This window comes from Peromyscus maniculatus, chromosome 2, assembly GCF_049852395.1.
Source record: "Peromyscus maniculatus bairdii isolate BWxNUB_F1_BW_parent chromosome 2, HU_Pman_BW_mat_3.1, whole genome shotgun sequence".
In the NCBI taxonomy this organism is placed as follows: domain Eukaryota; kingdom Metazoa; phylum Chordata; class Mammalia; order Rodentia; family Cricetidae; genus Peromyscus; species Peromyscus maniculatus.
The window spans coordinates 144,584,195-144,608,206 of NC_134853.1; the positions used below are offsets into that span (position 1 = coordinate 144,584,195).

Consider the following 24,012-nt stretch of genomic DNA (forward strand, 5'->3'; position numbering starts at 1 on the left):
GCCGGGGCGCGGGGCAGCGGGCAGAGCGACGCGGAGCTCCAGCGGCTCGGACCCCGACGACGCCCCGGCCCCGAGCCTGCGCCATCCGGCTGGCCCTCGAGCGCCGGAGCGCCTCCCGGAGGCCGCCCTGCAGGTAAAGGCGGGCAGCGTGGTTGGGGTTCGGGTTGGGAGGCTCCGAGGGCCAGATGAGGTCAGGTGTCCAGCCCCGACGGGGCGGGCGCGGTGCCTCAGGTCCCAGTGTGGGGACAGGACCTGGAGGCGACTTGCGCTGGTTGCCCCGAGGATTGGGGGGGGGGGGCACCCGTTCCCTGGACGTAACGAAGATGGAGCCCCCGTTTCCTCCTTTTCCAAAACTGGACAGTGGCTCGGGGTGTATCACTTCACCTGTAAAACGGGAAGAGCCTTCGCGATGAGGTAGAGGACAGCGGGAGGTGAGGGGACCCAGCTTCCACCTTACCCTCTCTTCCCATCTTTCTGCGGTTTCTGCTTCCCCATCGACCTCCAAATTACTTGGGTTTTCTGTCTCTACCCCAAGTTCTTTCTATTTTGAGTAACCTGGCAGCCTCTACCCGACACCGGAGACTGAGGTTCTGAGGAATGTCCCTGCCAGAGGCTCTGCACCCCCACTCCCATTGAGACTTGTAGGGATTGAGGGGGTTGTGCCTGGCCAAGAATGGCTGGGGTCCCAGGTCCTTGGAACAGCTTTCTGGTGTCTCCTCCACCACACGGGTCCCAGGAGGCTCCCGGATAGAGAACAGCTATTCGACCGGAAGGCTTCTGGAATTGCACCCAGAAGGACAGACCCCGCTGAATTTGCTTGGGGTGTGTGTGTACTTGTGTGTGTGTGTGTGTGTGTGTGTGTGTGAGTGTATCTGCTAGAGACACCTTGTACGGAAGAACAGGCTAGGTACCCCAAACAGAAAAGCCTCTGAACTTGCAGGGTGCTCGGCCAGCCCTGACGGCTTCCTTTCTACAGCACCTGTCTGCCATAGCAAAGCAACTTCCCAGAAGCTGTGGGGGGCCGTGGGGCAGGGATGCTGGAGGCTGTTCAGATGGGGTCTCTCAGCAGAGATAGCTAAGAGAGAAGATCCTCACTATCCTGAGTGAAGAGACCCACCCCCTTTGTGGGGGCCACAGAGAGATGGAGCAGTCTTGGTGGGAACAAAGATTCAGGGCTAGGCTCTCCTTGGGCGGTTGAACCCAGACAGACTTGGACAGAGAATCCCCTAAAAAGATAAGCCCAAACCAATCACATGCCGCCACACTCCCTCCCACTGGGACTCACACACTGAATAAAAGACTCATTAGACACACAAGGCCACACTCTTACCACAAATGCTAAAACAATGACACACACACACACACACACACACACACACACACACACACACACACGGGTCCACAGTCTACATGCTCACTAGGGTCTCTCTGGTTTCACTTTATCTACCCCAGTGAACATGAGTGTTTCCACTCTGGCCTGGAGGCAGGGAAAGAATGGGCAGGGAATGTGTCACACACACACACACACACACACACACACACACACACACACACACACACGACTGTCAGCCCAAGCCCCCAAACCCCACTGCTTCCCTGCTCTGGGCCCCAGCCAGCCCAAAGGATGTCAGCCCAACTTCCCTGCCCTGCTGGCCCTCAGCTTACTCCAGAACCCCAGGGACAGGCATGCGCTCTTCCTAGGGAAGGGGGGACTCAGATGAGCCGATCCTAAGCACTTACAAAGTTGGGTGGGTGAACTAGAGGCACAGTTATCTCTCGTTCGGGGTGCAGCTATGGTCTCTGGGTGCCCACTGAGGTGCACAAGGAAGTGAGGTACTATGCAAGCCAAAATGCCAGGCTGCGAGTATGGGGAGGGAGGGTCAGAGGTGACTGTCCGCTTTCAAAGACAGAGTTCGTCAGTTGGGCCACACAGTAGGTAGTCGAGGGACCATACTATTTTGAAGTCAGGTTTATTGTTTGTTTTTTGTTTTCCGAGACAGGGTTTATTCGTGTAACAGCCCTGGCTGTCCCAGAACTCACTCTGTAGACCAGGCTGGCCTCGAACCCAAAGAGATCCGCCTGCCTCTGCCTCCCGAGAGCTGAGATCAAAGGTGTGTGCCACCACCGCCCAGCTGAAGCCAGGTTTCTAAGGCTATTGTCCAGACACCACGTGTGAGCTGCCTAGTGATGCAAGCTGGGAGGGACCGGCTGTGCCGTGCCAAGGATGGAGGGGACGTCTTTGTCTTCCAGGCAGGGAGATCTTGGAGGAGGGCCAGACAGTGTGAGGAGAAAGGTGATGGTAGCCAAGGTGGGTGGTTGCCATGACGATGAGAGGAAGGGGTTCATGAAGATGCACTCGTCTAATTACAGAGTCAGGAGAGGACAGCCTGGGACCCTTGTACTGCAGCACTGTGGCCTGTCCCCACGGGAGACATGATGGGATTGGCTTCCAGTCTTATCAACTATGAGTGACTGGGACTGGAGCTAAGAGTGGCCATGAGTCGGGGGACACTGAGTGTGTACAGAAGCCTGGGTGTGTCTACAAGGCCACAAAGTGCACAGACACGAGCCAGGGAAGCCATGCTCTCTGAAAGAGAAGTCTCCATCTCCCTGTTCCTTGGTCATTTCCAGAGTGGGAAGGGTATAGACGGCACCTATGCAGTTGAAGAGTTGACCGGGACACTGCGTGCCTCTGTGCCTCAGTTTCCCTATTGACAAAACCCCTTTCTGGGATCATATTTTTTAGGTGAGGGAGGGATGGTCCCAGGTTACTTTTGCCATACAGGTAGCACCCAGAACTTTCTGACCCACCTCTCTGGTTGAATCCCGTATCATGCAGATACAAAACTTTGGACATTTGGAATGGGACACGAACTATTCCCATGCAGATGGATGGATGTGCCTGTTTTTGGAGAGTAGAAAGGCCTGAGGGGACAGGGAGCTGGTAAACAACTCCTGGGGAGAGCCAGGCCAGCATTACTGGCCATCTCCGGGTTGGGAATAGAGGCTCAGGACAGATCATCTGAGGTCACACAGCAGCCAGAGGCAGAAGTGAGAGCAGAGGCCAGGACCCTGGGCTTAGGCCCTTCTCCACAAAGGCTGTCTTCTCTTGCAGGCCTAGCAGGGACCTGGGGTGGGAGGGACCTCATCATACTACCTGACACTCTAATTTTTTTTCTTTCTTAAAAAAAAAAAAAATGTATTTATTGGAGCTGGAGAGATGGCTCCATGGTTAAGAGCACTGACTGCTCTTCCAGAGGACCTGGGTTCAATTCCCAGCACCCACATGGCAGCTCACAACTGTCTGTAACTCCAGTTCCAGGGGATCTGACACCCATGCCAAAATACCAGTGCACATAAAATGAAAATAAAATTTAAAATGTATTTATTATGTGGATGTTTTGCCAGAATGTATGTCTGTGCACCACACATATGCAGTGCCCTTAGAAGCCAGAGTGGATGTCGGATCCCAGGCAACTTGAGTCACAGAAGGTTGTGAGCTACCTCTTGTGGGGGCTGGGAACTGAACCCAGGTCCTCTGGAAGAGCAGCTAGTGCTTTTAACCACTGAACCATCTCTCCAGCCATCTCTCCAGCCCAGACACCCTGTAATTTCAACTCCCCTTTCTGTTTCTTAGAGAGCTTAACAGTTAAGAGTTTGTGGGAATCGATTGTTCATTAGACCCCCTGTTTATGTATTTCTGATCCTGTAGCAATAGCACAAGGCAGGGACCGATGGTGTATCTCAGGAGGAGGGTAAGCGTGGCCCTGCTAGGCCAGTGGCCAGCCTGTTTGCTGAGTGCGGTGCTGGAATCCTACCCAGGTCGCGGTGACACCCATCTCCAGTCCTTCGCATTGACCCAGGTTTCTTCACTTTGGGGAAGGGATTGGAGAGCTGATAGACTCCGCATCTTCAGCGTGCTAGGCATCTCTCCAACACAAGATTTGTTTCCCCCCAGAGAGGACGCAACAGGTACCAGAAAGTCAAGCCCATGGGGGGAGTTTGGAAGGAAGGGTATCTGAGACCTCTTAGTGGTCCCTGGCAGGGACACCTGGCAGTGAAGGGGACACCAGTTTCTTCAAGTGAGGGCTCTGAGCTCAAGGTCTTGGCCTCACCTGACAGTCCTAACTGGCTGCTATAAGACCTCAGTAGCCATTCTTCTGAGATGGGCCAGTGATGCTGGCCTGGCTTTCCCTGGAAACTGTGGGGGTGGGAAGCCTTTTCTCCTCTGCAAGCTCCCACCCAGGAGCCCACAGTCTTCTCTCCGTTTTTTTTTCTGGGTTCCCTTATGTAGCTCGGGCTGGCCTGGATCTTTCTGTGTAGCCTAGGCTGACCATAAACTCACCATCTACTGCCTCTTGAGAGATAGAATTACAGGCGTGAGCCACCACGCCTGGCTGAGGCCGGCTTTCTGGCACCCACCCCTTCCAGCATCCCGTCCTTAAGACCAGGAAATTCTCCCTTCTGTCTAGCCTCCTTCTCTCCCACTGTGCTGGCTGCCGCAAAGCTTGCGTGGGCCCTCCAGGCCGCGCTCCTGACAGGCGACCACGGGCTTATTAGTCCGTGGCAAACATTCTTCTCATAGTTCCTGGAGCACAGCAAATCTGCTGCTTAGCCAGGAATGCAGAGGTCCCTCCTGCCGTGGCTGCAGCGACTGGGGAGGGGGTGGGAGTGCTGGGGGTTAGCCAAGCTGGAGATGTGCTGAGGGGATGTGGCAGGCACCCCGCCCCCCCAGGAACGCTATGCCTCGGCTGGAGGAGTAAGATGGGAAAGCTGTCTTCGGCATCTTTGGACTTACCCAGCTTGGCTCCAAGCTCTGGGACCATCCTGGACTGGCTTGCTGATGAACTTGGGCAAATGACCCCCTGTGCCTCAGTTTCTCGGCTGTAAAGTGGGGTTTAGAATACTGCCCGTGTCTGCTGGGAGGTGTCATGGTGTGATATTTTAGATAACTATAGTAGACATGTATTGAGTTTCTGTGTGACAATTTACACTAAGTCCAGTATACAAAAATAGGTTTTTGTGGCTTTTTTTTGTTTTGTTTTGTTTTGCTTGTTTATTTGATTTTGGTTTTTCGAGACAGGGTTTCCCTGTGTAGCCTTGGCTGTCCTGGAACTCACTCTGTAGACCAGGCTGGCCTCAAAGTCATAGAGATCCACCTGCCTCTGCCTACTGCTGGGATCAAAGGTGTGCGCCACCGCCAGGCTGAAAAGTAGTATGTTTGATCCTCACACAAGTTCTAGGAAGCAGAGACTGTATACCTATCACTGATGGAGGAGTCATGAGTGGCATGGTGGACTTGGTTGGTGAGGTCCTGAGGTCCATTCAGGCGGCTGGCGAGATGGCTTAGCAGGTAAACATTTTTTGGTGGATACACAAGTCCCACATGGTGGAAGGAAAAAACTGACTCCCAAAAGTTGTCCTCTGACCTCCACACTGGCCCATGGCACATACAACCTTTTCCCCTTAATAAATAAATGAACATTTTTTAAAAATGAGGTATACAGTGTAGTGGTGTGGGCTGACACAGGAAGATTATTGTGAGCTTTTGGCCAGCTTGAGCTTCAAAGCAAGACCCTGCCTCCAAACAAACCAAGAAATCATAAAAAAAAAAAAAAAAAAGCCAGCTTCCCAGTACCTGGTATGCAGAAGAGGAAGGTTAGGGGTTCAGGGTCATCCTTGGCTATAACTGAGTTGGAAGTCAGCTGAGATAAGGAGACTCTGCCTCAAACCAAACCAAACCAAACCAAACCACATTCATGCAGCTCTTGAGTTTTAAAAACAAGACTGTTGGGTCAGGGGAGATGGCTCAGTGGTTAAGAGCACTTGTTTCTCTTGCAGAGGACCAGGGTTCAATTCCCAGCACCAACCTGGTGACTCACAATCACCCATCACTCCAGTTCCAGGACCAAACTCCCTCCACTGGCCTCTGTGGGCACCAGACCTGTGTAGATGGTGAACATACATACCTGCAGGCAAAACGTACATATAGAAATAAATAAATTTTATATTGAGACTGTATCAAGCACCTACTCACAGTAGGGTATAGAAATGGACCCTCCTCTGGTGAGCACCGCCTCTGTAAGGAGCTGAGTCGTCCCTCGACCTTGTCCCCCACACACCCTCAGGGCCTTTGTTTGGAAAGCTGTAGTGAGAACCCAGCCTGATGCCAGGCTAGCCTGCTCGGGGACTCCGCAGCTCTCAGAAGCTGCTGGGTGGGGTTTCAGACCGTCCCTCCCATGTCTGGTGTGGGATTTAGCTGTGCAAAGGGGAGATGTCACCAGGGAAGGAGTGGAAGAAGAGGATTAGGGCATTGAGAACAGAGCCCCATTGAAGAAATCTCAGACAGGGCCGTGGTGCACCGTTCACCCAGCTTCCTACTTTGCAGTATCTCGGGAGGTGCCTGCTGAGGCCCTCAGTGGGGGCTGCCCACTCTATGCCCAACATTGCCTGTCTAGAGTAGTAGTTCCTGGGTTGAGGTGCCAGCATGGGTAAGGTAGAGTGGATTTGGCAAGTAGGACCCTAATCTGTAGGAAGCCCATGTATAGGAGCTGTGGCCACTTAAGGCCTGGCCACATCTGCCTTCTTGATCTTAGAGAGTGGATGTGGCCCCTCTGGGCCTCCATGCTCCTCCCCAGCTCCTCCAGCTTTGCGGGGCTGGGGGAGGTGTTGGTAAAGTGATTCAGAGGGGAGGGAGCTAAGAGGAGGTGAGATGGCCCAGTGGGTAAAGGTGCTTTCCCCCAAGCCAGGCTACCTGAGTTTGATCTCAGGACCCATCTGATGGGAGGAGAGAGTCAACTTGTGAAAATTAGGTCTGATCACCAGGGGTGGTGGCACACACTTTTGATCCTAGTGCCCTGGAGGCAGAGGATCTCTGAGTTTGAGGTCAGCCTGGTCTGCAGAATGAGTTTTGGGACAGCCAGGAACTTGAAAAAGACCAGAGACAGAGAGAGAGAGAGAGAGAGAGAGAGAGGAAAAGAAAAGTATCTCCGACCTGCACATTCGTGAGTTGTAACATGCATGGCCTTCCCCACAATAATAAAAAATGTAATAAAAATGTTTTTTAAAGTTATTCCTGGGACCCGGCCAGTGCTGTTCTGTGTATAGTATGGATTTAAGGTCTATTATTTATTTTGTGGTGTTGGGGACTGAGACCAGGGCCTTGTTCATTTTAGGGGTTCTTGGGACTTAGAGACTGTTATTAGGCGAGCCTGGGTAGAGGAAGGGGGAGCCAGCTTTGGGCTGGACCCAGGTCTCTGGCCCTGGATACTCAAGGCTTTACTCAGCTGAACCCAGGCAACCCTCTCAAGTGAAGTCATCTGTCCAGACCGTGGTTCGAAGCCTGGGCCAGCAAGATGCCTTAGCAGGTACAAAGGGCAGCAATAGAAGCCAGGTGACCTGAGTTTGATCCCCAGAACCCATGGTGGAAGGGGAGAATCAATTCCTCAGAGGTTGTCCTTTGACCTCAAGCACAGATTTAAAGGGGAGTGGTGCTGGTTCCGTGGTAAAGAGCACGTGGCCTTGAACTCCATATGTTCGCTATGTAGCTGAAGACGACCTTGACTTTCTGATCCTCTGGCCTCTGCCTCTTGAGTCCTATGATTACAGGTGTGTGCTACCACTTTGAGTTTATGTGTGTTGGGGATTGAATTCAGGGCTTTGAGCATGCTAGGCCCTCTACCAACTGAACTGGGTGCCCAGCACTAGTTTGTAGATGTGTACATATGGGTGTACATATGGGTGTACATATGGGTGTGCATATGGGTGTGCATATGAGTGTACATATGGGTGTACATATGGGTATGCATATGGGTGTGCATATGGGTGTACATATGGGTGTACATATGGGTGTACATATGGGTGTGCATATGGGTGTAGTGCTGGGGATTGAACCCACGCCTTATGCTTGGCCAGTGAGCACTATCCTGTCTCCCTAATTTTTTTTTTTTAAATCCACCCTCTTTTGTCCCTTGTGTATGTTTGGGGCTTTGCCACACACCACACCTTCAGTTCTGTTCTTTTGACCTGTCTGGCCCGTCCTCACCCCTAGCCAGTTCAGTTCATGTGGGTAGCCAAAACTCAGATCCAGCACAGATCAACCCCAGTGGGGAGGGCAGGCGGGCGGGTATAGTTTGTATTGAGTGGTATAGACTGCCCACCCAGGTCCCAGCAGCCAGGTTCCAGCAGCTAGGCCCCGGCAGCCAGGCCAGGAGCTCGGAAAGTGGCCTCCGCTGGGGTTCTGGTGTTTACTGTAGTCAGGGTGTTCAGGGCTCAGCAAGGTGGAGAGACAGCCAGGAGCCGCAGGCTTTGCCATCAGGCTGTTTGTGCAGCCACAGAGAAGGCCAGGCTGTCAGAGTTTCCATGGGATCGGGCAGAGGCGAGCAAGCAGCTGGGGGAGAGAGTGACGAAGTCTCGGCTCTTCCTGCCAGGTGGGCTGGCTGGGTGTCCCCTCTTTGTCCGCCGAGGAGTCATGTCTGGGTCTGGACGAAAGCCCCAACTCCTCTACATACCTGCCCTAGGGATTTTTACAAATATTTTGAGACAAGGTCTCATGTAGCCAAAGCTGGCCTTGAACTCACTGTGTGGATGGGGATGACCTGAATTCCTGATTCTCCTGCTCCACCTTGCAAGTGCTGGGATGACAGGCATGTACCACCATGTCAGAGTTACCAAGTCCTGGGGATCAAACCAAGTACCTGGTGCGTGTTAGGCAAGCACTCTACCAACTACATTACATCCTGAGTCCTAAACTAGGGCTTTTGACAGAACCTGGTACCACGTTTAGTGGAGGCACAACTGGGGTGCTCTGTCATCCAGAGCTCTGACCACACCCATCTCTCCACTCCACTACCTACAATGGCTCCCTATTGATTTCTAGTGAATGCAAGTGTGACTTTGAAAGCTCACCTCCCTGGTTCCCCATTCTCAGTTCCTGCTGGTCTCTGACTCCAAAGACTTCTAGATCTTCCCTGTATCTCCCTAGCAGCTTCCTACAGCCTGAAACTCCTCCATTCACCTCATCGGCTGCTCAGATTTCTGTTCATCTTTCAGAATTCAGCTTGAATGTCCCTTCCTCCATGAAGCCTTAGGGGAGCTGACTGTGAGGTGGAGGGACAGTGGTCTGTGTTTCGAAGACATCTTAGTGCATGCATGCGTGCGTGCGTGCGTGCGTGCGGGCGTGTGTGTATGTGTGTGTTGGGGGGTTATTTATTTGAGACAGGTTCTTACTATGTAGATCAGGCTGGCCTCGAACTCACAGAGATCCACCTGAATCCTGAGACTAAGGACGGGCCAATCATGTGATTGATCGGTTGATTGATGCTCCCCGCTCCTCCAGGGCAGAGGTGGAGACATCAGTGTGATCGTCTCTAGCTGGACCACCTCCATCTTAGGGGTCACCCCCCAGCCAGTCCTAATGTAGAGACGGGACTTGGCCAGAACAGCTGGGCACACAGAAAGGGTTTCCTCAGTGCCTCATAGCGGGACTGTCACTAAGTGCATGGAGTGAAAGAGAAGACGGGTGTGGCGCTGCCTGCGAGCAGGGCCCCGAGGCACCAGGCTGAGGAGGGGCCCACTCCAGCAGGGCTCCTGGTCCGGTGCCGTGGCTAGCTGGGGGGAGGATGAGGACCGGCAGGAGGTTTCCCTGGCTCTCTCCAGGCAGGCTCTCACTGCTCCGGTCATTCATCCCCAGGCGCTGCGGCCCGCTAGGACCTTGGTGTGGCCCCTCCCACCTAAAAAAAAAAAAAAAAGGTAAGCTAGATCTGGGCGGGGTTTCCTGACACCCCAGGTTGGAAGAGAAGGTGTGTGTCGCCCCGTCAACTCACTGGCTCCCGCTGCTGCAGACCCCCCACCCCCTCCCAGGCTCAGGCTGCTTCTCCTGCAGGTGACCTCAGCTCCCAGGGCTGTAAAACCCCGGCCCAAGTCGGAAGCAGCTTTTTCTCATTTGTGAACTATCTCGCCCGGGCTCCTTGGCACGGCCGGCCGTGTTTGCTTGGCCTGCCTGAGTGCAGTGGCCTGGCCGCACTCCCGCCCGCTCCCTCCCTGCCCAACCCGGCCTCTCCGGTTGCTGCCGCTGCCGCCGCCGCCACCACGCAGGGAAGCCGCGAGGCCCAGGAATCTTGGCCGGCTGGAGCGACAGCGGCCGAGGGTGGCGCTCCGGAAAAGGCTGCAAATGGGAACCAGAAGGCGAGGAGCTGGAGGCTGAGGCGGTCCGGCCTGCCGGGGCTGAGGCTGGCTGGGTGGCTGCCTCTGGAGACCCTCTGTTTGGGTCAGAGACCTCTGCTGGAAGCCACCCGCTGAGGCCATAGCCCCTGATGGAAGGAGCCAGCTTTCTTGGCTACCTTCCTGAGGGTGCGGTGGCCATGCGGTCATCTGTCTCAGCCGGGACATTCTGACCTCCCTGGCTGGAGGCTTGGTGGCCAGGAGATGATCCTCCGGGGGATGGCAGATGTCTGGACTCAAGTGGGCAGAGGCCAGTGGCCTGGCGTTAAATGTAATCACCTGTAAGGAGGCAGAGCATCTTGGCTAGCCTTCTGTGGCCTGGGCCTGAGGAACCAGGGAGAGCAACAAGAGACTAGTCCCTGATCAGACTCACTAGGGCCGGGGCCCCAGGTGGAAGGTGGCCAGGTCAGAGCCAGCCCTGACCACCCAGCTGCAAGGCTCTCTTGAGTTCTTGTTGGGTGAGGCTGAAGGGATGGCCGAGGTGGGCCCTGAGAGCCGGAGGCTGGGAAAGCTGCTTGGAGGAAGAGGCACTCGGGAGAGACTTAATGAGAAGTTTGCTTGGAAGAGAAAGGAAGAAAGGGGGTTCTAGGCAGAGAGGGTCATGTAGGCAACCCTGGGAAGGTGTGTATGAAGTTGAGGGCACCCAGGGCTGTAGTGCGCTTGTCTTATCCCCAAGGTGGGAAGCTTGGCTGTCAGCTCTACCCACAAGTCAGGCTTCGTCTGCAGTTAGCGCGTCTCTCCTAGAGCCCCCAGATGGCTACCCCTCCTTCCTGAGAGTGCACAGCCTTCTCTGCTGGGACATGTGCTCTGCCCTCAGCTGGCCCCCCCTCTGCCCCCACCGTCTAGAGACCCTGCCTCCCCCTCAAGTCTCCTCCTGTGCTCTTCCCTAAACTGTGGTCCCTGTGCGCCAGGTGTGGGACACTGGGACCCTTGAGTGGAACTGCAGCCTGCTGGGACAGATGTCGTGAGCAGAGGAGTACCCCTGAGCTGATACCCACCCGGGTGATGAGGCCCCAGGCTGCTCTCAAGCTTTAGGGCAGCCCTTGTCCACACATTTAAACTAGGGGGCCGAGTCAGAGCGATGTAGACACTCAGACATCCCCCAACCACCCCCTTCTAGCCAGACCTCATCCATGGAGGCAGACACAGAGCTGAGGTCAAGCATGAGCAGCTATGGCCGGTCCTCACTGGCCTTGCTGAAGGCCTTGTCAACTGACCAGCACGGCACAATTTGCAGAGCTGGACCTCCGTCGAGGACAACTCAGTTTGTCACAGGGGTGTGGGAGAGGATGGAGGGAGTCACAGGTAGAGATGATGCGGTAGGCAGTGGAGATGGGGACAGAGGCCTGAGTGGAAGGACAGGTAGATGCTCAGACATGAAGGCGACCACAGACACGGAAGAGGATTGAAATGGTCCTCAGTGATCCCGCCCCGGGTCTTAGACCTGGAGTGTGTTCCCGCAGCGGGACCTCAGGGGTTGTTCAATACATCGATGGCTCCTCCACCCGCTCTGTGCCTCTTCCTCCAGAAGCCACACGAACGGCAGAACAACAGAGATTTATCCTGCTAGAGAGCCAGGAGACAATTCAGAGCAAGTGAGAGCCATGGGCAGAGCCGCCGTGGGGACAGGTGGCCCACAGACAGGACCCATCGGCATAGCCTAGGAGCTTGGCAAGATGCCTATGTCGGGTCCACGGCAGTCACATCCATCCTGATGACCTGGTACAGGCTGTGGCTTGAGAACGGTTGTTGAATCGTAAGGGAAATGTGGAGGGCGGCAGGTACCGTAAGAGTGCAGGCAGAATTGAGAACCCTGTGGCTGCTCCTGTGGGCTCTGTCAAAGCCTGCCCCCCCCCCCACTCTCACTCTTACACCCACACATTTTTTTTTTTTTTTTTGAGACAGGGTCTCATAAAGCTCAGCCTAGTCTCTTGAATTCATGGGTGACCTTGAACTTCTGATTCCCCTGTCTCCACCTCCCAAGTGCTGGAATTAAAGGCGTGTGCCCCCGCGCCACCACCCGGCTGGGCTGTGTTTTGGAGCAGAAGGTCTCTGTCCCAGGCAGAGGCTGTGGGGAAGAAGTGAAAGGGACCGAGTGGGGAAAAGTCCACGTGACTGGACCTGTGGCTTGAAGGGAAAGGAATAGGGGTGTCATCACCCATGCTTGCCCAGGGTGGCTGCTCCGCAGGAGCCTGCAGGAAGGGCCGAGTGGAGGGCAGTCTCTCCTAACCCTGCCAAGGCACTGGAGGGGTGTAGAGTCTGCATTACCATATAAGGAAGGGAGGACCAGCGATGATGTTCGGATTTTTATCCTGGGCACCAGGGGTTGGGGGAAAGGAAGCAGTGGGCAGAAGTGGCAGCAGCGTGGGAGGGCAGGGCTAAAGAACCGCGGGAGGTGGGAGCTGAAGCCAGGTGTGCCAGGGCCCAGTGACGGAACCGGAGCCGTGGATGGGAGGAGCGAGATCTGGAACCAGGAGGACCGTCCAGAGGCCACGAGCCTGAGCCAGCTCGGGGAAAGCCTGGCTCTGCAGGCAGACGGAGGAAGAGGGGCTTGTTAGGGGAGGGGCGAAGAGACCCTGCCTCGGGTGGGGCAGGGATATGTCCGGACTCTGGAAGCATGGGGCAAGAGGCGGGAAGCCACAGGATTGGTGTCCACCCTGTGCCCCCCGGGGCCGGGTCTGGCCTTGAGAAGGAGACCACCTTTCTTTTGGGACTCGGGGAAGGGGGAGGGCTTAGAGTTTGAAGTGGAGGCTGATGGCCTGAGGTTGGGGTCATGTCCTCTGCTCACCCGGGGATCCTTAGTTCAGTTGCCCTCAGCGGTCTCTACAGATAAGCCTGCTTGGTGTTTCCTCTCGACTAACCAGGGCAAGGTCTAGAAGGGCGGGAAACAAGACATTCAGACTTCATTCCGCAAGACCTTAGGCTTTGGATGGAGGCAAGATGTCACTTTGCAGCGGGAGGGTATGCGGCTGGACTGAGGGAAGGACTTCCTGGCCATGAAGGACAAGCCAAGGCAGGACACCTGGAGGGTCTGGCGGCTCCTGGGGTCTCAGTGGGTCTTTTTTTGCTGAGGACACTGGGCTTCAGAGCGGTTAAGTCACTTGCCCAGAATCACTCAGCTCTAAGTAGCTGCGCTGGCAGACCAGGGGCGGCCTGGCTCTAGGGGGGGGGGGGGCTGGGAAATGCGCTCACCTGACAGGTGAGGGAAGACGGGTGGTGGGGTGGGTGGAGGGTGGTTGCGGGGAGACCAGGGAGAGAGGAAGAGGCTGGGGGAATGGGGACCAGGCACCGGCCCCGGGGCTCTGCAGAACGTCTCCACCACAGGAAGCGGCTCACAGCGCTCATACCTGCGGTTTGGCGGACCGGCCGCCGCCGCGCCTCCCCGCCGCTGCTCGCCGCCGTCTGGGGTGCTGGGGCCTAGATGCTGCTCTGCACGGGTCGGGTTCCATCCGCCCCCACCCCGGGGCGGGTCACACCAGCCTCACCCTGCGCCCTCCCCACCCCCCGGGGGGGGGCCTCTGCACCTCGGATGAAACAGCTCCGCTGGGGGGGGGGGGACACACCTGGGACCGGACCCTGGGGAGGGGTGCGGGGAAGAGGAGCGGGTGGACCAGCGCCTCCTCCCGCCTGGGTCTGGAAGGCCCCGGGGCGCCCGCTCCCAGCCCGTCTCCTCCCTCCGCCTCCCTGGGAGGAGGCCAGGCTGCCCCAAAACGCTGACTTGGACGAAATGGTGTTTTACGGCGATTTGTTGAAAAGGGGGGAAATCCCCGTTAAGGACTTGCAGCTGTCCAAACACCGCGTCGGCCCCGCCGCCGCCGCCAGGGCTCAATCCCCTGAATCAGCGTCTCCTGAACGTGTCCCACCTCCGAGGCTCTGCGCCCCCACGGCCAGCCCCTAGCCACGGTCTGTCTACACCTCCAGAGAGGTCACCAGAGAGGGCGGCGGCTTGCCCAAGGTCACCCAGCCAGCCGTGGGCAGAGACGGCGGGAGCCTCGGGACTCTCCACCCGATCTTTGACCTCCCCCTCCACCTTGGCCAACCATCCCTTCTGGGAGAACAAGTAACAGATGAGTTGTCCCCTTGGCCCCCTTCTTCTGGAGCGGGACATGTTCGTGCAGAGACGCTTTTCAGGTTGTCACTGGGGAAAGGTTGGAGCGAGTTGCTGCTGTGTTTTTGGTGATGATTGATTGATGATGGGGATGTCCTCGCCTCAAACGTGCCAAGTAGTCAGGGATGACCTAGACGTTTCTGTGCCCCTCTTGCCCCTGCCTCCCGTTTTCTGAGATTACAGGTGTGTGCCGCCGTGTCTAGCGATGTGCGTGCGTTAAGTCTGCCGGTGAAGGGAGTTGTCACACAGCGCGGGCCCCGTGAGGACAGGGGGAGCAGGAGCGCTAGACCAGGACAGAAGAGCTGAACCCGGCTCCACAGACAGGGGCAGAGCTTGGGTGAGGCCACCAGTGGTGGGCTGGGCGTCTCCAGCGTGCCAGAACAAGTGAGTTACCCAGGAGAAGCACCAAGCGGGCAGAGTAAGCAGAGGCTGCAGAGTCGGGGTGGGGGGGGGGAGGGCTGGCACACAGGCCCACACAGTGCCACCTCCAGGTCATTGCCTCGTTCTTCAGCCCCTGAACAGGCTCAGCCCTCATCTGCAGACAGGCCCGACGGCACCTACCTCGTGGAAAGGGCCACAAAAAATTAAATCATTTTTTCTGAGCAAAAACTTTTAGGCCATGCCTCCTCCATCACTGTCCTGACTCTCCAAATACACACCTGGTATCAGACCTGTCCTGATCTCATGGAGGGACTCTCTCTCTCTCTCTCTCTCTCTCTCTCTCTCTCTCTCTCTCTCTCTCTCTCTCTCTCTCTCACACACACACACACACACACACACACACACACACACACACACACCAGTGTTGGGTAGAAGCTGCTGGAATGGAGGTGTTAGGTGCTATGGGAGTGAAAGACACTTCCTGTAGGAACCCATACTAAGCAGAACTCAAAGTTGGATGGCTCTCCTGGGTGCTGGAGGCCCTGCTCTGGGTGCTGGAGGCCCTGCTCCCGGCTAGCACTACAGTGTTTCCTTTGGTACCATGCCTGCCTGGTACCTTCCTGACTCTGCCCTCCATTACGACTTCCCATGTGTGGGAAACAGATTCTGGCCTTTCTAGAGCCGGGTCTATTCTGGGTGTCTTGGGATAGTGTCATGACCTTGGCCCTGACCTAAAGTAAGCTCCCCTGACCAAGTTTAGGGTCTGCTTGTAGCTTTGTTAATGAATACCTTCAACTCGTTTCCTCTTCTCTGGACCACAGGAGCATCCTCACAGGCTGTGGTGAGGGCATTTTCTGGTCTGATTCATCATCAGCAACTAAGAAGATGCTGTACATCGAAGGCTGGCTTGAGTCGTGGTATTAGTCACAGCCAATGAGGCAGGGTGGCCTGTGCTCAGGGAAGGTTCCTGATGCAGCCTCAGCCCCTGAGCAAGACGTTTATTGTCTAAGTAGCTTCTCTCCCCTCTCCCTTCCTCCATCCTTCCTTCTCTTTTCTCCTTGCTAAGGCCTCCCACACACCAGGGAAGCCCCCTAACACCAAGCTGCAAGGTAGCCTCTAGGATTCTCTTTCCACACCTGTAGCACAAGGGTTGCCTTCACATGAGCTCACTGGGCTCCCTGAGAAGGTCAGGCTGAGGCTCAGGGAGAGTAAGGGGTCATTTGAGGTAACAGAGCTGGCAAGTGGTGGAGCTGGGATTTGAACTCAGGAGCTGGGCAGTAGCTCCATGGACCTTTCCTGCAGTCCTCTATCCATTCCTGCCAAGCTCTGGGTGATTTTTTTTTAAGCAGAGAGGGATGACGAATGCATGCGTGCAGAAGCCAGAGGAGGGCTTGGCTGGGTTTAGTTTTTTTTTTTAAGACAGGGTTTCTCTGTGTAGCCCTGGCTGTCCAGGAACTTGCTCTGTAGACCAGGCTAGCCTCAAACTCAGAGATCTGCCTGTCTCTGCTTCCTAAGTGTTGGGATTAAAGACATGTGCCATTGTCCTGCTAATTTTTTTGTTTGTGTTTTTGTTTTTTGAGACGGGGTTTCTCTGTGTAACAGTCCTAGCTGTCCTGGAACTCACTTTGTAGACCAGGTTGGCCTTGAACTCACAGAGATCCACCTGCCTCTGCCTCCCGAGTGCTGGAATTAGACTGTGCCACCATGCCCAGCCTGCTAACTTTTTTTTTTAAGTTTAAACATTTAAAAAAATTTTTTATGATTTCATGTATATGTGTGTTTTGCCTGCATGTATGTCTGTGCACCATGTGTATGCAGTACCCAAAAAGGCCAGAAGAGGGCATTGGATTCCCTGGGACTGGAGTTACAGCCACAGTGTAGGTGCTGGGAATCCAACCTGGGTCCTGTGGAAGAACATCCAGTGCTCTTAGCTGAGTCACAGGCCCCTGTAGTTACCTTATTTATCTTCTGTTCCAAGGGAGTGTCTTTGGGGAGACTGTCCTTATATTCTTTCCCATTGCTGTTTCTGTTGGTAGCGGTTTTGTGACAATGACTTCTCTTAAGGACATACTCTTCCAAAAGAGCACTTCTATAGGCTGGAAATGTGGCTCAGTTGGTAAAGGTCATGCTTAGGATACACCAAGCCCTGGGTTCAATCCCTGGCACCTTATATAAATGAGTGTGGTGGGTTACATCTGTAATTCCAACACTCAGGAGGCAGAGATAGAAGGATCAGGAATTCTAAGTCATCCTCGGCTATCTACCAAGTTGATACCAGCTTGGATTACATGAGAACTCATAAGAAGGAGGGGGAGAAAGAGGAGGAGTAGGAGGAGGAGGAGGAGGAGGAGGAGGAGGAGGAGGCTGGGCAGTGGTGGCGCATGCCTTTAATCCCAGCACTCAGGAGGCAGAGGTAGGTGGATCTCTGAGTTTGAGGCCAGCCTGGTCTACAGAGTGAGTTCTGTGACAGCCAGAGCTACTACACAGAGAAACAAAGAAAACTCCTGTCCCCCTGCATGGGGTTGCAGAGGGTTGTAAGCCTACATGTGGGTGTTCGGAATCAAACCCAGGTTGTCTGGAAGAGCAGTTAGTACTCTTAACTACTCAGCCATCTCCCCATTATCTATGCCCAGTTTTAAAAAGCATTTTTTTTTTTTTTTTTTTTTTTTTTTTTTTTGGTTTTTCAAGACAGGGTTTCTCTGTGTAGCTTTGCGCCTCTCCTGGGACTCACTTGGTAGTCCAGGCTGGCCTCGAACTCACAGAGATCCGCCTGGCTCTGCCTCCCAAGTGCTGGGATTAAAGGCGTGCGCCACCACTGCCCGGCTTAAAAAGCATTTTTAGGGCTGGCAAGATGGCCCAGCAGATCAGGTCACTTGCTGCCAAGCCTGATGACTTGAGTTTGGTCCCTGGAATCTACATGGTGGACAGAGAGAACTGATTCACACAAGTTGTCCTCTGACATTCATGCCATGGCATGTGTGCTCCTCCTTCAAATAAATAAATAAAGTGTAATTAAAAAGGCGTTTTAAAAAAAGTAGAGCATAGGGGGTGGGAATGGGAGGGGAAGAGGGAGGGGAAACTGCAGCTGGGATATAAAATCAATAAATTAAATAGAAAACCCAACACACATACACACACACACACACACACACACACACACACACACACACACACTAGTGCATTGTATGGAGAGCATGCGCTTTGTGCTAGCTTCCAGGTCAGGTGATGATGGGCTTGGCTTCACTTGGAGCTATTCTGTATAGTGTAATGCCACGAACATTTGCATATGCTACATATTACCCCCCTTTTTTAAAAAGATCTATTTATTTATTTATTTATTTATTTATTTATTTATTTATTTATTTATTATGTATACAGTGTTCTGTCTGCACATATCCCTGCAGGCCAGAAGAGGGCGCCAGATCTCATTACAGATGGTTGGGAGCCACCATGTGGTTGCTGGGAATTGAATTCAGGACCCTTGGAAGAACAAGCAGTGCTTTTAACCTCTGAGCCATCTCTCCAGCCCCCATATTACCCCATTTTATTTGCCCAAACCTCTCTGTGGCGAGTAGAGTATTCACGCTGGCAGAACCCAGAACCTGGGCCTTGTTCTTTGAGCCCAGCTAAGTGCTATGGATAGTATAGGTTGGGACGCAAAGGGGTGTGTGAGCTGGCAGGAGGCATTTTGTAGGATGGGGCCTTGAAGGATAAACAGAAGGTAAAACTGACATCACTGGCGGAATCAGCAGATTCCAGGGCCCAGAACTACGAGGCTGCCAGGGGCCTGGGAGCTGTCCTGTAAGGAGTCCTGGCTGACAGAGTAAAGGTTGGTGGGAGAGGAATGGATGTTAAGGCTGAAGATAAGGCCTTGGCTCCTGGGCAGTACGGAGTCCAGAAGGATGTCAACATGATGGCGAATCATGGGGACCTAAGTCAGCCCCAGACCTGCCTCCCCTATATCATCTAGAAACCGGGGATGACAGCGGCACCAATACGACTGGATTTACGTCTCTGAAGAGCCCCAGTGGTACCTGGCAGAAAGCTGGTCTGCACACGGCAGGGTTTGCCTTCAGCAAGGGGTGTGCTGAGGTCATGCTGGTTCTCCAGAAGGTTCTATCTGGTTGCGTAGGCTAGCCTGGGGAAGACGGTCAGACAGGCTGGGGAGAGGTTTAGCGGTCAGTGTTTACAGATCCCTGCCTTAGAGACTTGCTTTTGAATAACCACCGAGTTTGGAGCTGAGCCCGTGGTCCTGGTGGCTGGTTTGGTGACGCCTTCTCCTTCTCCCTACAGCACATCCCCAGACGCCATGCAGGGGGCTCTGACGCCCCTGCCTTCTCTGCTGTTATTGCTGTTGGGGTGTGGGCCGAGAGCGTCCTCTGGTGGCGGAGCTGGGGCCGCAGCCGGTTATGCCCCGGTAAAGTACGTGCAGCCCATGCAGAAAGGACCAGTGGGACCGCCTTTCCGAGAGGGCAAGGGCCAGTACTTGGGTGAGAGCCTCCCTACTCAACAGTACCCAAGACAGATCCCCAGCTCCCTAAACCCCTCCAGGCCTTCCAGACCATAGCTTCTCAGTGTCTAGCAGGAATCCCGACTCCATTTTTCCTATCTGTGGCTGGGCCAGGACTTCCCAGCCGCAGTGGGCCAGAAGCTGGCTGTAGTTGCAGCCGGTCTTCCTATGGGGGTGCAGGAAGGTAGATAGACAAGGAAGCCGCTTGATTGGTCTGTAAAGCGGGCGCCTAGTGCCCCCTGGTGGCCATCCCACCATCAGGTCCTGCAGTCATAATTATTCTAAGTTCATTGGGCAGGGGCGGACTGGTTAGTTGGGTACAGGGAGTCCTGGAGGAAGACACCTTCAGCCATCCCCAGGACAACAACTGGACCACTCTGGACTCCCTCCATTACGGAGAGGCCGCTCTGGGAGTGGTCTCTATGAGCGATGCAAAGCCTTGTTTCTCCCCACACGGCCATGGGGGACCGGGTAGATGAGGTTCCCATCTTCCAGTGTCCAGGTCCCTGACCGTCACCTTCTCTTTTTCAGAAATGCCTCTGCCGCTGCTGCCAATGGACTTGAAAGGAGAGCCAGGCCCCCCCGGGAAGCCGGGACCTCGGGGTCCCCCTGGGCCTCCTGGTTTCCCGGGAAAGCCCGGCACAGGAAAACCGGGGCTTCATGGCCAGCCGGGCCCTGCTGGCCCCCCTGGCTTCTCCCGGATGGGCAAGGCTGGTCCCCCAGGGCTCCCAGGCAAGGTTGGACCACCAGGACAGCCAGGGCTGCGGGGAGAGCCGGGGATACGAGGGGACCAGGGCCTCAGGGGGCCCCCAGGACCTCCTGGTCTTCCTGGTCCTTCAGGAATTACTGTCCCTGGAAAACCAGGTGCCCAGGGTGTGCCAGGGCCTCCAGGATTTAGGGGGGAACCAGGACCCCAGGGAGAGCCTGGACCCAGAGGAGATCGGGGCCTCAAGGGGGATAACGGAGTGGGCGAACCAGGGCTTCCTGGGGCCCCTGGGCAGGCAGGTGCCCCTGGGCCCCCTGGGTTGCCTGGTCCAGCTGGCTTGGGCAAACCAGGTTTGGATGGGGTCCCAGGAGCCCCAGGAGACAAAGGTGACTCTGGGCCCCCTGGGGTCCCAGGTTCTAGGGGAGAACCAGGAGTTGTTGGTCCAAAAGGCCCCCCTGGGGTAGATGGTGTGGGGGTGCCAGGGGCAGCAGGGGTGCCAGGGCCACAGGGCCCAGCAGGGGCTAAAGGGGAGCCAGGGCTCCGGGGACCCCCTGGACTAATAGGCCCTATTGGCTATGGGATGCCAGGAAAACCAGGACCTAAGGGAGACAGGGGCCCAGCTGGGGCCCCAGGGCTCTTGGGGGACAGAGGTGAACCAGGAGAGGATGGGGAGCCAGGAGAGCAGGGTCCACAGGGCCTTGGGGGTCCACCTGGCCTCCCTGGATCTGCAGGGCTTCCTGGTAGACGTGGGCCCCCTGGGCCCAAGGGAGAGGTGGGACCTGGAGGCCCCCCAGGAGTGCCTGGTATTCGGGGTGACCAAGGGCCAAATGGTCTGGCAGGGAAGCCTGGGCTCCCTGGTGAGAGGGGACTTCCTGGGGCTCACGGACCCCCTGGACCAACTGGGCCCAAGGGTGAGCCAGGTTTTACAGGTCGCCCCGGAGGGCCAGGGGTAGCAGGAGCCCTAGGACAGAAAGGTGACTTAGGACTTCCTGGGCAGCCTGGCTTAAGGGGCCCCTCTGGAATCCCAGGACTCCAGGGTCCAGCTGGCCCAATAGGGCCCCAGGGTCTGCCAGGCCTGAAGGGTGAACCAGGCCTTCCCGGGGCCCCGGGAGAGGGGAAAGTGGGAGAACCCGGCTCTGCTGGGCCCACAGGACCCCCTGGAGTCCCCGGTTCCCCAGGACTCACAGGTCCTCCTGGGCCCCCTGGACCTCCCGGCCCTCCTGGTGCCCCTGGGGCCTTTGACGAGACCGGCATTGCAGGCTTGCACCTGCCCAATGGTGGGGTGGAGGGGGCTGTGCTGGGCAAGGGGGGGAAGCCACAGTTCGGCCTGGGGGAGCTGTCGGCACACGCCACCCCCGCCTTCACCGCGGTGCTGACCTCTCCCTTCCCTGCCTCCGGCATGCCAGTTAGGTTTGACCGAACTCTCTACAACGGGCACAGCGGCTACAACCCAGCTACCGGTATCTTCACCTGCCCCGTGGGGGGCGTCTACTACTTTGCTTACCACGTGCATGTCAAGGGCACCAATGTGTGGGTAGCCCTGTACAAGAACAATGTGCCAGCCACCTACACCTACGATGAGTACAAGAAGGGCTATTTGGACCAGGCGTCTGGAGGGGCTGTGCTCCAGCTGCGGCCCAATGACCAGGTGTGGGTGCAGATGCCCTCGGACCAGGCCAACGGTCTCTACTCCACGGAGTACATCCACTCTTCCTTCTCAGGATTCCTGCTCTGTCCCACATAACCCGTGGGGGGGCCCTGCTGCCCTGGCCTCCTCCTCTTAGTGATAGAGAGACCTTTCCAGTTACAGAGATCTCCACTTGAAGGGAACAACCAAAAGCTGAACAGAGGCGGCGGCGGCCTTGGCCCGAGGAGACTGACCTGTTTTCCCCGTGTGTAGGCCGAAGTTGTTTTGGAAGAGGTTGGCCTCATTTCCTCTCCCCCAGGTGCACTATGGGGGTTGCACCCTGTTCTGGATCTGCCTGGCCTGCGGGCAGCACCCCAGAGCACTCAGCCTGGCCCCCTCGTGAGTCTGGAAGCGGCTGGGAGAGATGGTTTTCCTGTTGGCCTTAGATGGCATGGAACGGGCCTGGGGCGATTCCTGTCTCTGCTGGGCCCCTTCCAGCTCCCCAGGAACTTCAGCATGTGACATTAGGTTCCCTGGGGTTTTTGTTTCCTTTGTGGGGAAAGGAAGAAGGGAAGGGAGACCATGGAGGCAGTCAGTGTGGACAGACACCCCCGAAATGATGCTGTGGTCTCAGACCAGTCCTGGTGGGGACAGTTGTGTGGCCTTTGCTACTGGCCCCTGAAAGACTCCAGAAGCGGCCGTCTGTGGGGACCTGAGAGGGGACAGAGGCATGGATCTGAGGCAGTCTGGTAGCTCCTCTATTTCCCTGGCTGTCCCCATTGGCTCTGGCTCTCCAGCATAGAGTGGACAACCCTGGGCTGAGACGGAACTCTGTGTAGTGTCTCTACAGATTGCAGAGCCAACCAGGACTGATGATCGGCAAACGTGAATGCCCCTCCCTCTCTCCTCTCCCCTGCTGGGGGTGGGCTAAGTTTCTCACTATCAGACTGTTAGGGGACCCTTGCCAACCCCAAGCTAAGTGTCTCTGGGCCCTCTGCACAGAGGCACACAAGCTTGTGGGTGAGACTTCTCTTTCCCCTTAATAAGAACCACGCTGTGGATATTTAGTGTCTACTGGAGGGGCTCATCTGTGGGCACTTCCTCTCTCTCCGCCCTCTGCTTCCAATTTCCTGTTCTAAGCAGGGTAGGGCCCAGGAGGCTGAGGCTCTGAAGGAAAGGATGCCAGCAGACCCCACTGGAATGAGCTGGCTCTGGAGGCTTCCACCACCCTCCCTAATCAGAACGCTCCTGCAAGAACACAGGCGGGCTCGCTTCCCAGCCCCCTGGGCCCCAGTTCGGGCTGGGATCAGTGCTGGGGGCAGGGATGGTGGATATTCTTGCCCATGTAAGGATGGCTGCTTTCTCTGTGGTCCATGACCTTGCTTTGTTCTCACCTAGTCAGCCCAGCCCACGTCCCTGTGCCAAGTGTGAATCTGGGACATGCAGCAGGCAACCCGCCTCGTGCTCCAGTTTGGGTCCATTCAACCGCCCATGCTGATGGGCTGAGGATGAAGGCCCAGCTTCCTCCCCTGCAAAGCAGCCTAGTTAACTGCTTACTTCGGCTCCCCAAGGGGGAGCCTGCCTGTGACAGCAAGAAAAAGCTCTGCCCAGGGCTCAGTGTACCTTTCTGCTACCTGCAAGAGTAGGCTAGTATTCCAGAGCATCCCTGCTGCTGGGCCTTTCATTCAGCCTCCTCCTTCCCTGGGTCAAAGCCACTAACTGATGTTAGGGATGAGTTCTGATGGGCAGCAATTAATCAGCTCTCAGAGGGAGCCCTGGGAACTGAGTAGAAAACCAGGGAGCCCCAAAAGCTGGGTCAAGCAGAGCTGCCAGACTCCCACCCCAAAGCCTTTAGGGAAGGATTGGCAATTCTGAAATGTTTGTGGATTGGAGCTGTAGATGTCACTGACCAGCTTTGACAAAACTATGACAACTATACCTTGTGCATTTTTTTATTCTGGCTTTTTTTTTTTTTTTAAGATTAAGGTTTTTTTTCATTTGTGATTTTATTTCTAACCTGGTGTAGGAAGTTTCTATTTATCATGTGCCCCGTGTCAGGTTCAGGGAAAATGCATTGGAGAATCAGGAAAATGGGATTTCTTTTTGAAAAGAAAACTCCAGTATTGACTGTATTGACCACCCCCAATAAAACCTGTTGTAGTAACATTGCTGTGACACTAGCCTCCTTACAGACGTTTCACGGGCGTCCAGGTGCTTCTCTGGCCTCTTGAGGGGTGCACTTACCTTACAGTTTCCCACTCAGGCTCCTGCGGCCCTTCAGAATCACTCGGTTCCCTTGTTGCCTCAGCACCACCGGGCAAACTTGGAGACATTCTATGAAACCAGAGAAGGGCAGTGGCTGGAGACTGATTGAACCTCACTGGAACATTCCAGCAAGCTCTCAGGAGCAGTGGAGCGTGACAATTGGCTCAGGATCCCAAGGGCCGTGTTACAACATC

General features: G+C 55.6%; 1 protein-coding gene across 1 annotated transcript; it reads left to right on the plus strand.

The window, feature by feature from the left end:
• On the plus strand, nucleotides 1–23,719 carry Col8a2 (collagen type VIII alpha 2 chain). Its single transcript, XM_006980075.4, has 3 exons — nucleotides 1–133; nucleotides 19,004–19,200; nucleotides 19,752–23,719. The coding sequence occupies exons 2-3, from the start codon at nucleotides 19,020–19,022 to the stop codon at nucleotides 21,668–21,670; spliced, it is 2,100 nt and encodes a 699-aa protein (XP_006980137.1). The 5' UTR covers nucleotides 1–133; nucleotides 19,004–19,019; the 3' UTR covers nucleotides 21,671–23,719.
• Nucleotides 23,720–24,012: the final 293 nt, after the last annotated feature.